The sequence below is a fragment of the Odontesthes bonariensis genome, chromosome 10 (genome assembly GCF_027942865.1).
Source record: "Odontesthes bonariensis isolate fOdoBon6 chromosome 10, fOdoBon6.hap1, whole genome shotgun sequence".
Classification (NCBI taxonomy): Eukaryota; Metazoa; Chordata; class Actinopteri; order Atheriniformes; family Atherinopsidae; genus Odontesthes; species Odontesthes bonariensis.
Window position 1 is genome coordinate 1,417,701 of NC_134515.1, and position 13,288 is coordinate 1,430,988.

General features: G+C 44.1%; 1 protein-coding gene across 1 annotated transcript in view; it reads right to left on the reverse strand.

Annotated features, from left to right (window-relative positions):
- Nucleotides 1-8,242: 8,242 nt before the first annotated feature.
- plxna3 (plexin A3) overlaps nucleotides 8,243-13,288 on the reverse strand; it is a 176,097-nt gene continuing 171,051 nt past the window's right edge. The window contains exons 33-38 of the mRNA XM_075475900.1: nucleotides 12,582-12,659; nucleotides 12,380-12,492; nucleotides 11,385-11,554; nucleotides 11,093-11,305; nucleotides 8,430-8,580; nucleotides 8,243-8,346 (exon numbers count right to left, since the gene is read on the reverse strand). Of these exons, the coding sequence (XP_075332015.1) occupies nucleotides 8,251-8,346; nucleotides 8,430-8,580; nucleotides 11,093-11,305; nucleotides 11,385-11,554; nucleotides 12,380-12,492; nucleotides 12,582-12,659 (821 nt within the window). The 3' untranslated portion in view covers nucleotides 8,243-8,250. The remainder of the gene's footprint in view (nucleotides 8,347-8,429; nucleotides 8,581-11,092; nucleotides 11,306-11,384; nucleotides 11,555-12,379; nucleotides 12,493-12,581; nucleotides 12,660-13,288) is intronic.

Genomic DNA, 13,288 nt, shown 5'->3' on the forward strand with positions numbered 1-13,288 from the left:
GTTCTGGTTCTGGTCACCTCAGGCACGCTCAGGACGGGAGATTGGACTGAAGACAAGTTTGGGTGCAATCTGTTGGTTTCCTTAGCTAGGAAATAGTTTTTGAATTGGCTCTATATGAATGAATTGGATTATTTTATAAATAATTACGATTACAAAGAATTTAATTCCAATTGGCTTGAATTGGACTTTACTATCTAAGTGCCTTGAGATGACATTTGTTGTATTTGGCGCTATATAAATAAAAATGAATTGAATTGAAGAAGGAGCAGATGTTGCTCTAACAGCTGTTTTATACCTTTCAGCACTGATGGAGCCTTTCCAGATGTGCAGGTTCACAGCGTCCCAACTGCCTGGAACTAAGGTTTTAGATATTTTCTGTGATTTAACTGAAAAATAAGCAGCAACGCTTTAACAATGTTGACTGTAAAATACTGAAAGAAGAACTTACTTACACCTACAAATCTCCAAGGCTTTAACTCTTCTAGCTTGGGCAGCAAACTTAAACTAAAAAAGATTTAGACTTTTAAAGCGGCGCACCGGTTTCTGACCGATTAAAAGTCAGATAAACATCGGCTGCTGCCTTCGCTGCTGATTTATGAGCCGACCTGTGACCAACCTTCTCCGGCGGCCATCAGCTGAACGCATCAGGTCCAAAGTACAAGCAGCCGAAATGAGTCCCACCTGAAGGGGTCCGGGATCAGAGAAAAGCCGGTTCTGGAGAACTCGACCCTTCAGGAGCTGAAATAAAGCCGGGTCGAACCTCTAATAAACGGTTTGAAAAGCCCTTTAAAGAGTTTTTGGTAGTTGGAGGACCTAAATCACCAAAGATCCTCATGAGATAAACTGTTCTAAAGAGTTAACACCTCAAATTAAACTCAGTTCTATAAATAAATGATTTGTCTTGTAAATATTTCCATTTATTTCTCAAAGGTTTAAAAATCTCGCTGAATTATTTCTGTCCTTCTGTGCGTCCTCGTGTCTTTCAGAACGTTTCCTGATAACGAACCACTTTTCTCTGCTGATTAGAACTCCAAAGCCGGGATCATTGTTCTCCAGTAATTAGCCGGCACCCTCGCCGGCATTTGATGGCTTACGGAGGCGCAGCGGGAGACCGACGCCTTCACAAGTCGTCTGATCCGTGAGGCATCACGGAAAACATGCCCCTCCAAAAATAAGTAAGAAAAACAACAAATAAAAGACGTTTTTGCTTGAAATAAGCAAAGAAATCTGCCAATGGAACTAGTGAAAATTGGCTTGTCAAGATTTATTGAAATAAAATGTGATATTTAGGACTTTTGAGATAAAAGTGATCTTGAAATTAGCTTAAAAACCTCTTCAAATGAAAAAAAAAGCTTGTTTCATGTGATATGTGACTCAAAACAATTTGTTTTCAAGACTTTTTCACTTAACAAGATATTCCAGATGTATTGTGTTAAAACACGTCCCTATATCTGGCTGAAATGGTGCTTGTTAGGCAGTTGTGTCTTATATTAAGTGTAATGAGATATTTTGACTAGAAATGAGACAAATATAGTTGGTAAGATTTAGATTTTTTCCAGTGTGTCGCCTCAGATTATTCTGTTTGTGATGTTTGATATGTTCGGTCTGGCTGAACAGTAACGACAGCACACGTCTTCAGTCCAAGTTTTCCTTTACACTTTAGTGAAATCACACAAATATACAAACTCAGCAGAAGGCAATGGCAATGATATAAAAACTGACACAGGCTATTACATGATTCATCGTCATTACATTTCAAATCAGCAAAAATGACAAATAAAAAACAAGGCAATGGCGAATGGTATCAAAAATGGGCCCCGACTACATCCGAGACAGTGCTTCATCAAGGCGACATGTTTCAGCGTTTTCAGTGGGAAAAGAAAGACCTCGAGACACGATGAACGGCGGCGCCGCGGCGGCTTAGGGCTGCTGATCGGAGGCTTCGTCACTTCGTGTATTTCTTCGGCTGCGGAGCTTGAATTTGATAAGGCGTTAAAGCAAAACTCTAAAACTTTAAAGATGACTTCTGGTTCTGGTGAATCCACCGTGCCCGAGTGAAAACAACCGAGAGGATCCAGGAGGAGGAGTCTCACGCTGCTGCCTCGCACTGCTACCGCTACGGTTGCCATGGTTACCAGCAGGGAGGGGCTTCAGGAAAAGAGCCGAAGCCCAGCAGAGAGGGAGGGGGAGGGGCATGTTTTTGTTAAAGTTTTCCACCGTCTTTGTAAGTTCTGCTTCAGCAATTCGTGGTTTCAGTGCAAACGAGAGTTTGTGGGCACGTCTGCACATTACAGCCTGATCTGTTCAACCGGAGTCCGATCCAGGCTTTGACTGCACATATGTTTGTTAGCGTTAAGGTTGGGGTTGGGTAGGATTAGGAACATCCGGATCTCAGCTGGATGGCTCAGAGGCAGTAGATATAAACTCTGAACTCACAGTAACGATTATAGTTCTAGACAGAAAGAAAGTTAAAAGCTTTCTGAAACTGAAAGAACAATATAACCCGGAGGAGCTGAACTGTAAATAAGGTTTAATCCGGAGCTCAAATACCAAAATTTGAAAATATCTGGGGTATGATATATGTCAACTTCAGCAGACAAACACTGGCTCCTGGTTATCGGTGAATTCAATTAAAAAAATATCATCAGTGTTTTAAGTTAAAAACCTTGTTATGATTCGAAAGATATGTTTCGGTTCTTTATTCACAGTTTATGGATAATTTATTCTTTCAAAGTTCTTTTAGCAGCAACTAAGAAACACTGAGCAGCTGGATGAACTAAATATAAAACATGTTTATCATTACTGTAAAAGGGTGGGAGTGGTCTATTCATAAAGGTTTAGAGACACAACTGGATGGATGGCGTGAAATCGTTGAAGTAAAGACGGAGAACTTGAAGCGAGACGCAGTCGTATGGACGGATGTTGCACAGAAACCATGAACTGGCACATTCTGAACTATCAGAGTGGGTTTGTTTCCCTTATTCTGCTCACAGCTCCTCCTGGTGGACCAAGAGAAATGTTTTCGGTTTTGCTGCCTCGGTTTGGTGACAGCAGTTCAGGGTGTTGCCGTAACAACGAGGGCAGTAAACCGTCCGTCCTGTAGCGAAGCCTCCTGATCAGCACCCGGAGCCCCTGTGGCGCCGCCGGAATGAACAATCCCATCCTGAACTAAGACACAAGATCCAGAGCGAGCCGGCGCTTCTCAGCCGGCGGATCGGAGACCCGGACCAGGACCTTTGTGGACAGCGTGTTTAAAACTGTTCAGAAAAGTGCCGACACATAAATAATTCGAACGCCGCGGTGGATCCTGCGGCCGAGAAGCACCAGCTCAGATTATCAATAAGAATTATAATCGCAGTAAGAATAATAATCATATTATGGTACAATAAAGACATCCGACTCCCCTTCAGGCTCAGAGGGGAGTCCAGTGATTTGCTGTTGCTATGATACAGTTACGCCCGCTGGGATTCGCCATCAGCTCAGCCAACCGACCAATCGTTTACCAGGAGTGTGCAGTAGTGGGAGGGGCTTACTGAGGCGGGATCAATCGGTCTCAAGTCTTTGAGTTGATCCGATGCTGATCGTAAAGCTCCGGTTTAAACTTCCATCAATGGGAGAGTTAACAGTTGGCTTTAAAGGGTTAGGGACCCGACCCTAAAGATCCGACGTTCATCCATCAAGAAGCTCAACTCAGATACTTTAAAGGAACTGGAACTATTTCCATTCAGCTCCTTTAACTTTGCATTTCTATACTTTCTGACAGGAATCAAATGGAGCTTCTGTTAACTGAACAAACATTAAACCTTTTCAGATACGATCTCTGATCATTTCCAGAGATGATCTAGGATTTGGCCCATTAGGGTTAGGGTAGGGTTAACCCTAACCCCCATTGATTTCCAGCAGGACGGTTCTGCTTCTTGGCCTCAGAACTCCTGAGGAACCTCTGGATGAAGAGGGTTAGGGTAGTAGACAGCGAGAACGACCCCGATAATCAATCCGATCGATCGGATCGCTCCGGGACGGATCAATAAATCCGATGCAGGTGATCGCAAACAACTTTTTTTAAAAGAAAAACCCTGGCCTCTGATTGGTTGGAACTTTTTAAACTGAGAATGAACCGGTTCGTTTGAAGCGGAGCTCTTCTGACGGTGGATGGTTTCTTCCCAGCCGGCATATAAACACGTTAAAATGAATATTTGTGATGTTTCTTTCTTTCTCTTTATCGCTGTACAAACTAACAAACTGTGGACATCCTCCAACAATAAATAGAACCCATCATAAAGAATAAATTAAAAGGAAAATAAATATCCCACCACTGGAGAATGTGTGTGTGTGTGAAGCCAGGACGTGACATCAGTCCAACCTAACACCTTCCAGGAGTTAGACCCGGCCCTCCCCCCGGCTGAATGTGTGCGTTCAGAGGATGAACATGATGGTAAAATGTCTTCACAAACACACACCTGCTGCCGCCGCGGTGGAAAAACGCCCCAACACGGATTCATTTTGGCCGGATTCAAGCTGTTATGAACCTTCTGTTTGTTAGGGTAACCGAACCCCAACCCTAACCCAGGTCGCAGGTAAAACGCTCACAGCATCTGGAACAAGTCATAGTTCCTGTTTTCACCTTCACCAAAAGAAAGATCTGAAAGCACCACGAGAGGAAACAGCTTTGGATCTCACGCGAACATTAAAATGATGCGAGTCGGCAGCTGTTCTACAAACTAAACTCAGAGACTGAGCCACGTCTTTGTCCTCCTGTGGATGGGTTAGGTTAGTAATGGTAACTGTCCACCAGCTGTTACTTCCTCCCTGAGGTTAAAAAACATCTACTTCCTCTAACGGTGGCGCTCATAGCGCCCCCTGTGGTGACACCACCTCACTTCAAACCATCGGATTCATGTTTGTTTCTTCGTCTCTTCCTTTAAAAAATCTCTTCGGGAACCTGATTGTTCTTATTCTTATTGTTCTTAGTATTAACTCAAACAGAACTGAAGAACAACCAAATTTCCCTGAATTTTACACCAACTCATCGAAGTTTAACAGACGCTGAACTCTAATTTAATGTCTGAGTGACTCCTCCTCCTCCTCCTCCTGCTGCTCAGCCGGTGATGGATGACGCTGCCTCCATCTTTCCTGCCTGATCAGTATTCCCCGTCTCCTCCTCCTCAGTATTCTGGCTGCATCTCTCCTCCTCCTCCTCTCTTCAGTATGCAAGCAGAGAGTCTGACCTCCTCTTTTCATCCTGATCCTCCTCTGTTCTACTCTCAGGTTTCCCTCCTCTTCCTCCTCGTCACATCGACACTAAACCGAGGACGCGATTAAAGACAAAAGCCCCAGACTCGATGTGTGCGAGTTACCGTTTCTGACGAGTTTAAAAAGGCGATCTGAGATGTTAATGAAATGAAAATATAGAAGGAAACTGGCGATTTGATCCGAGCTTTCAGGAGATACGGATTGGCCGATTTAAATGGTGCGACGCTGAGAGAAAAGATTTTAATTGAGCTGCAGATACGATCTGCAGTGATTTAACGGCTGAGTTTCCACCACAGCAGCATGAAAACACACACACACACACACACACACACACATATATATGTGTGTGTGTGCACAGGGTGGATGAACAGTGGTATTGGTATGGTAGTGGCTTCCCTCCCTGTTCTATTATTAATCATCTAAAAAGGCAGTCTTCATCGGGACCCTCCAACCCGTCCTCCCTTCCTCCCTCGGGTCCTTTTTGGCCCCAAAGATTCAAAATGACAGTGAAACATCAGCAAGAAAAGAAAAAAAGGTGCTTCGTAGCTTTATGGCATCGTCGAGAGCCGAAGGAGACGCTCCAGCTGTGGTAGAACATTTTCACTCTGAACATCTGGATTTTTTGTTTCTTCAAGCCAAACCTGAGCAGCAGTTTTAATCCTGATAAATAAAAGATTTAAAAGGCGAAAATCAGCCGAGATTTCACCATAACTTTGCTGGTATCGCGCGTTGTTATTTGTCCCGTCGAGTATTAAAAAAAAAAGGAGCTTTACCCAATCATTGGGACTGTTCCATCGTTTGAGGAAACCAGCTCGTATGGACTCAACCAACCGAGGAACAGAGTCTAAGGAGCACCTTGAAACCGGAGCTTTTCTAGGTTGTAAAGCGGTAACTGAGGGCGTCATAAAATGGAGCAAAGATGGAAAATAAAAGCATATTTACCAGCCGGATGTACAGCGTGAAAAGTTCTACCACAGGAAACAGACGTGAGCGGGGGGGCTCTGAGGGGTCCGGCCAGGTCAGAAGGACCTCCGTGGTTCCCGCTGGGCTCAGTTATCTGTGTTTGGTCCAAACGCTGCTTCCAGCGTCATTTTTCTGACAGAGTGACATCCTTCAATCATCCCAAAACATCAATCAAAACGGCACCCAAACCTCCGGGACGCCTCGCCATCCCACACGCTCATTTAAAAAGTACCAAAAGTCCAGTTTGCGGACGGCTCGGTCCGGACGGCGGTCGTCTCCCGGCTCTCTTTTCCATCTCCGACTCCGATGTAGAACAACATTCAGCTTTATACAAGTTCTGCTCTTTAAATCCAAAGTTCTGATTACATTTTAAACGTTTCGACATTTGTTTTCTTTCTTTTGTTTTCTTTTTTTTATTCTTTGTCATTTTTTAACTTCTTTCTTTCTTTTTTTTTTCTCTCTTTTGTTTACAATTATGGCCACAAGTCTAAAGAGTTCTTGAGTCCGGCAGTCCGGTTGAACCTCTGCGCCGGGGTGTTTCTCCAGATTTGGTCCGATTCGGGCCCAGTTCTGATGCGATCCGGTCCGGTCTTCACATGGCACTGGGCTCTGCACATTGTTCCCCCCCCCGGGCGCGCTGAGCGTGGCGCCGAACATGGCGCTGTAATGCATGGCTGTAAGGTCCGACGATAAAGCGGCGCGGCACCGCACCGGTGCTGAATCCAGAGCCCCGTTTCCAGTTGTTCTGGTCCTGAAAAACATGGCGAGTCCACTTTCAAAGGTTCTGAATAATTACTTTTTTTTTACAGACCTTGCCTGTGTGCCTGTGCTGGAATGTATTCAAACATAATTCTAAATTAGTTTCTATTCTAGTAAATTTGTCACAATTCTGGCGAATTCCACAGTCTTCATTGGTCGGGCAGTACGTTACTAAAGAGTCTTTCTGGCCAATAGGGCGGCCAGAGGCCAGCGTGACTGACCAATGACGAGGCAGGGATGAGGAGCGGGAACAGCTTGGGGAAAAGGTGGAGTTCTGATTGAGGGAAAGGAAGGAAAGATGGAGGAGGGTATATGGACACAGGAACTGGTCGGTCAGTAGGCATCGGGCTCAGTGTGCTGTGGTAGAGAGTGATTGTCCAGAGAAAAGAAACGTCTGGATCCTGGCGAGGTTCAGCCGAACGGTCGCAGAGTTTCCTCATCTCCAAATCCTCCTGAATTCAACCAAGACTGAACCCTGATTCCAAGTTCAGATCAAGTCATCCGTGTTTTTTTTGTTTTTTTGCCTTCTTCTCCTTCATTAAAGCTTGAAACAACCTCCTGAATCCGAACAGACAAAAAACCAGACATTCCAAACGATGACTGCTTCTGACCTGATTTTCTTACAGTGGATCCGGATCCTTCCAGAAAAAGGCTAAGGGTTCAAGGTGAGGATAAATGTCCAAAGTTACGACATCACTAACGAGGCTTTGAACTGGTTTGCCACAGTCTCGATCCAGACTGCGATGAGGCGTTTTTTTTTGTGATTCTTCATCCTGCGGACCGGAACGACCTCGGCCTCGGCACCTAGGATGCTCAGATCGGTTAACATCAGATCCGTTGTTTGGTGAAACCTGGCTCAGTCTTTAGCTCCACTGCCACGCCATCCTCGCTTCGATCCGAGTTAAAGTTCGATTCAAACCAGCCGACGCATCTAAAACGTTTGTTTTCCACCTCGTGTTGAAGTCCTGCAGGAAATGTATCCACATCTCTTGGAAAATGTTCCACCCCAAAGTCACAAGATGGAGGTAGTTGGGGGTCCCGACCAGCCGGCCCGCCAACCAGCCGACCAGTCGGTCGTCCGGTCAATCGACGCATCGACTGACGGATGAATGACTGATGGACTAATTGGTGGAGCAGCCGTGGCGGTCAGTTTGTCCGACTTGGAGCTGTTCAGCTGACTGCTCAGACAGTTCAGAAAAACAAAATGTCCTCGCCTCCCCCTCCCCCCCGTTCTTCTTCCCACCCCCCGTCAGTCCATCTGTCCGCCCCCTCCTCTCAGCTGCTCCCTGACATCAGGTTGATGGCTTGCTCCAGTTTGTGCCTCAGCTTGTGTTTGCGACAGTACCCGTCCCGGTCCAACGCCGTCAGGATCTGTGGACGGAGCAAAGACAACATTTTAATCAGGCGGTAGCTCCATCGACAGGTTCTGGGGGGCCAGTTCACCAAAGCCTCACCTCTTCCTTGTACTTGTTGATGTAGAAGTAGAGCTCGCTGAGCGCGCTCAGTGTGTTGAACTCGTTGCCGTGGAGGCGGGACTGCTCCACCAGGTAGGCGTCCATGTCCTGATCACTGATGCTGGGCATCTTTGCGATGTCCCGGTAGTACCTGCAGAGTCAGAAATCTGATGTTTATCCGTTCCAAAAGAGAAATAAATCTGCTTGTTCCAGCTTTTAGGATAACTCCAGAGAGTAAGGGTTAGGGTTACCCTAACTATATCCTCTTAACCTAACCCTATTCCAGCTTTTAGGATAACTCCAGAGGGTAAGGGTTAGGGTTACCCTAACTATGTCCTCTTATCCTATTCCAGCTTTTAGGATAACTCCAGAGAGTAAGGGTTAGGGTTACCCTAACTATATCCTCTTACCCTAACCCTATTCCAGCTTTTAGGATAACTCCAGAGGGTAAGGGTTAGGGTTACCCTAACTATGTCCTCTTATCCTATTCCAGCTTTTAGGATAACTCCAGAGAGTAAGGGTTAGGGTTACCCTAACTATATCCTCTTACCCTAACCCTATTCCAGCTTTTAGGATAACTCCAGAGGGCAAGGGTTAGGGTTACCCTAACTATATCCTCTTACCCTAAGCCTATTCCAGCTTTTAGGATAACTCCAGAGGGTAAGGGTTAGGGTTACCCTAACTATGTCCTCTTACCCTAACCCTATTCCAGCTTTTAGGATAACTCCAGAGAGTAAGGGTTAGGGTTACCCTAACTATATCCTCTTACCCTAACCCTATTCCAGCTTTTAGGATAACTCCAGAGAGTAAGGGTTAGGGTTACCCTAACTATATCCTCTTACCCTAAGCCTATTCCAGCTTTTAGGATAACTCCAGAGGGTAAGGGTTAGGGTTACCCTAACTATATCCTCTTAACCTATTCCAGCTTTTAGGATAACTCCAGAGAGTAAGGGTTAGGGTTACCCTAACTATGTCCTCTTATCCTATTCCAGCTTTTAGGATAACTCCAGAGAGTAAGGGTTAGGGTTACCCTAACTATGTCCTCTTATCCTATTCCAGCTTTTAGGATAACTCCAGAGGGCAAGGGTTAGGGTTACCCTAACTATATCCTCTTACCCTAAGCCTATTCCAGCTTTTAGGATAACTCCAGAGGGTAAGGGTTAGGGTTACCCTAACTATATCCTCTTAACCTATTCCAGCTTTTAGGATAACTCCAGAGAGTAAGGGTTAGGGTTACCCTAACTATGTCCTCTTATCCTATTCCAGCTTTTAGGATAACTCCAGAGAGTAAGGGTTAGGGTTACCCTAACTATGTCCTCTTATCCTATTCCAGCTTTTAGGATAACTCCAGAGGGCAAGGGTTAGGGTTACCCTAACTATATCCTCTTACCCTAAGCCTATTCCAGCTTTTAGGATAACTCCAGAGGGTAAGGGTTAGGGTTACCCTAACTATATCCTCTTACCCTAACCCTATTCCAGCTCGTGATTCTCGTGATCGCTGATAACTCCAGAGCATTTACTGAAGCAATTTACTTTTTTCTTTAAATTTCAAATATAATAGGAGCTATTGCAGAATGGTGGGCGTGGTCTGATCGGGTCGTTGGAGCCAACCAATGAGAGCAGACTGGACGTTTTACTTCCTGTACATCTGTTTACAGAAGAGGTTTAAGACCAAAGATAAACATTGAACCGTATCGAATCGAATCTTATTGAATTGTATCGAATCAAATCTAATCGTATCGAATCGTATCGAATCGTATCGTGAGATTAGTGTATCGCTACAGCCCTAGTCCAGTCATTTTAAATTATGGTCCAAATCTGTGATGTTTCTCACAACTGAAGCTGTTGGTGTTTTTCCAGGGAAAGCTGCTTTTACCTTCTTTTGTCTTAACCGTTCATCTGCTCAGAGTTAATTTAGTAATAGACAGTAGAACATAGGTTGGTTTCACCAAAAACAGCTGTTTGACCCAAAAAAATGGAGAAAACAAGCTTTTTGTGCAAAGAAACCTGTCAAGCAGAACAGTGACTTTGATGCTAACATTTTTTGCTTTAGTGACACCTCAAACATCTGAAAAGTGGTTTCCTTCCATAAAACAGCAAAAACAACACTGAGAAGGTATTTCGATAGCATAGCATTGTCTGAGTCATCAGAAGTGTCTGGTGGTGCGCTCCGCTGAGGTGAAATACGCGCACGCCGACGACTCTCTCCGCTTGGCCCGGGTATCTCGTCGGTGGATAGTAGTGGTACACTACTTCTGCTGCACAGAAGGCTCTGTTCGAGCGTTAGCTGCCTAAATTTTTTGTTTTGTCTCGCCGGCGACATTTTCTCCTTCTCCGATCTTGGCAATAATAGTTTACAAACATTTTGATTAGTCTCATTGGCTTCAAAGCCGCTTCAGTCCTCTTCTACAGTCTATGTGATCTTTACTCATCTCCCATCCAAAGTAAGTAATTTTGCCAAGTATATTCTCTGTTTAGTGTTTACAAGCCTAAGATTTAGTGACAAACTCCGCTAAATTGTTCCCCAGCCCGCTCCGTTAAAAAACGCAATTGACGTCTATAGACGTCTTTGGCAGTCAACGGTTGAATTTAAATTGACGTCTATAGACGTCAATGGCAGCCAATGAGTTAATAAGCGTGTCTCCGGCTAACAGGTTAGCTACCTCTCCACCCAACTCTTGTAGTTGGGGATGTCTTTAGCGTAGAGCAGCTTGTTGGACGGAGAGTCTTTGCCGAGCCGATGTTCGGACGTCGAGCAGGAGTCCATGAAGGTCTGCGCGACCACCGACAGGCAGGCGTCGGTGATGCTGCTCTTATGGATGTCGAACACAAACTGAGGGTTCTTGATGACGTTTACCCAGAACCTGAGAGGAAGGCTGCACACACAGAGCAGAGACTGGTCAGATATTCAAAAAAAGGAGAAAAGTGTAAAACGGTCATGTGACGCCCTCTCACCAGTTGCTCTTCCAGGTGTGCCGGACGTCCGGGTCACAGATCTGCCGTTTGTCGGCCTGCTCGTCCAAGAAGTCGAACATGTATTTAATAGCCAATGGGAGCGCAGAGCCGCGATGAGCGGTGCTGAACACGGTCTCAAACAGGTCGTCCACAAACTTCTGCAGCGTCCCCTGGTGGTGGGAGGACCAACAGACAGGACCGGACGTTTAAACGACTAAAAAAAAACATGACCTAATATCTATATTTTCATTTGGAAAAAAAAAACACAAAAGGAACACAAGAAAGCAAAGTGATGAACTGTGATGTCACACTCAACAATTTGTAAACCGCCACAGAAACGAGAAGCGGGGACGGTTAACGCTGTTAGCGGTTAGCTTAAGTCTGTTGCACTGCTTCATAAACAAAAACTGTCTTTTAATTATCAAGTCGGGGGAGAAATAAAAGAGAAGTAAATAAATCTATGAATAAATAAATGACAAAAATAGATTAAAATCATTTTCAGGGAAAAGAGACATAAACATGACATAAAGGAAATAAATACATTATACAATATATTTAAAAAAAAACTAACTGACAAAGTAAATAAATATTTAAGTTTAAATGAATGCAGTGAAAATAAAAATATTTTTGCATAAACTATTTATAATATATGTGTTTGTAAATTATTTTTAATTTATCATCATATAAACTTATTAATTAAGCCATTTATATACAGTATATATATTGAAAATAAAGATATTTTTGCATAAACTATTTATAATTTATGAGTTTTTAATTTATTTATAATTTATCATCATACAAACTTATTCATTTAGCCATTTATATATCTGTTTAAAATGTTTTATACGGTGAAAATATATGATATAATGGTTTAAAAAGGGAAATCAGTACATTTCCGTGTTGGTTAAACTAAAAAGGCTCCACCGGCTGCCGCCTGGTTTCTGAACGTTTCCGCCTGAGGCCCCGAGGCCGGCTCTGGGTCTGCGGTGCGTTACCTTGGTGGCGAGCAGGCGGGTCAGGTAGATTTCTGACACCATCTTGCTGCCTCGGTCTCCTTCTCGCTGGTCGCTGTGCTCATGATTCTTCACCAGGTGCCACAGTTTGGTTCCTGGGAACACACAAAGCACCAACGCTGCATCACAACCGAGCACATCTGTCCTCTGACGGGCACATCTGTCCTGTACACTGTCCCAGTACCTGTCTCTTGGTCCGGGGTGATCATCGGAGCTCTGGACCTCAGGCTGTCGGGACTGCTGGACGTCCGCAGCAACGACTCTGATGGCAGAAGCAGAGACAGATGAGCGGTTAGGAGAGAAACATCTGGAGCTGAAGCTTCGTTTCCATGACAACAGGGAAACTTCCTCTTTCAGACTCTGTTGTGGACGAGTTAAATCTCACTAAAGAAACACCGTGATGCGTCTGAGTCGCTGCACACAAAGAGACGTGAGCAGCAAACACCCGACAACAACCAGGTTCATGAGTCAGATTTATCTTTGAAGGATCATCCCAGTTTATTTCTGCCTCATTTAATTTTTTAACCTTAAAATAGTTTCAATCAGAGCAAAGAGCTGCAAAAGTCTACAAGATCCAGCACTGACCAGGTTCAGATTGGCCAGAAAGAACCATGTGTTTACCTGCATGTATATTCAGGAGGGGGCACTAAATAAAGCAGAATTATCCTCCAGGTGGATGAAAGTGAAAGAAAGAAAGATAGATATATAGATAGATAGATAGATAGATAGATAGATAGATAGAAAACAAGCAAATAGAATAAAAATAGAGAATAAACATCAGCTATAAACAAATCTACAGTATGAAGAGTAGGGTAAATAAATATAATAATAATAAACATCAGTAAACTAAATAAAAACAGATTTGTACATTTAACAATAAAAGGTAAAAAT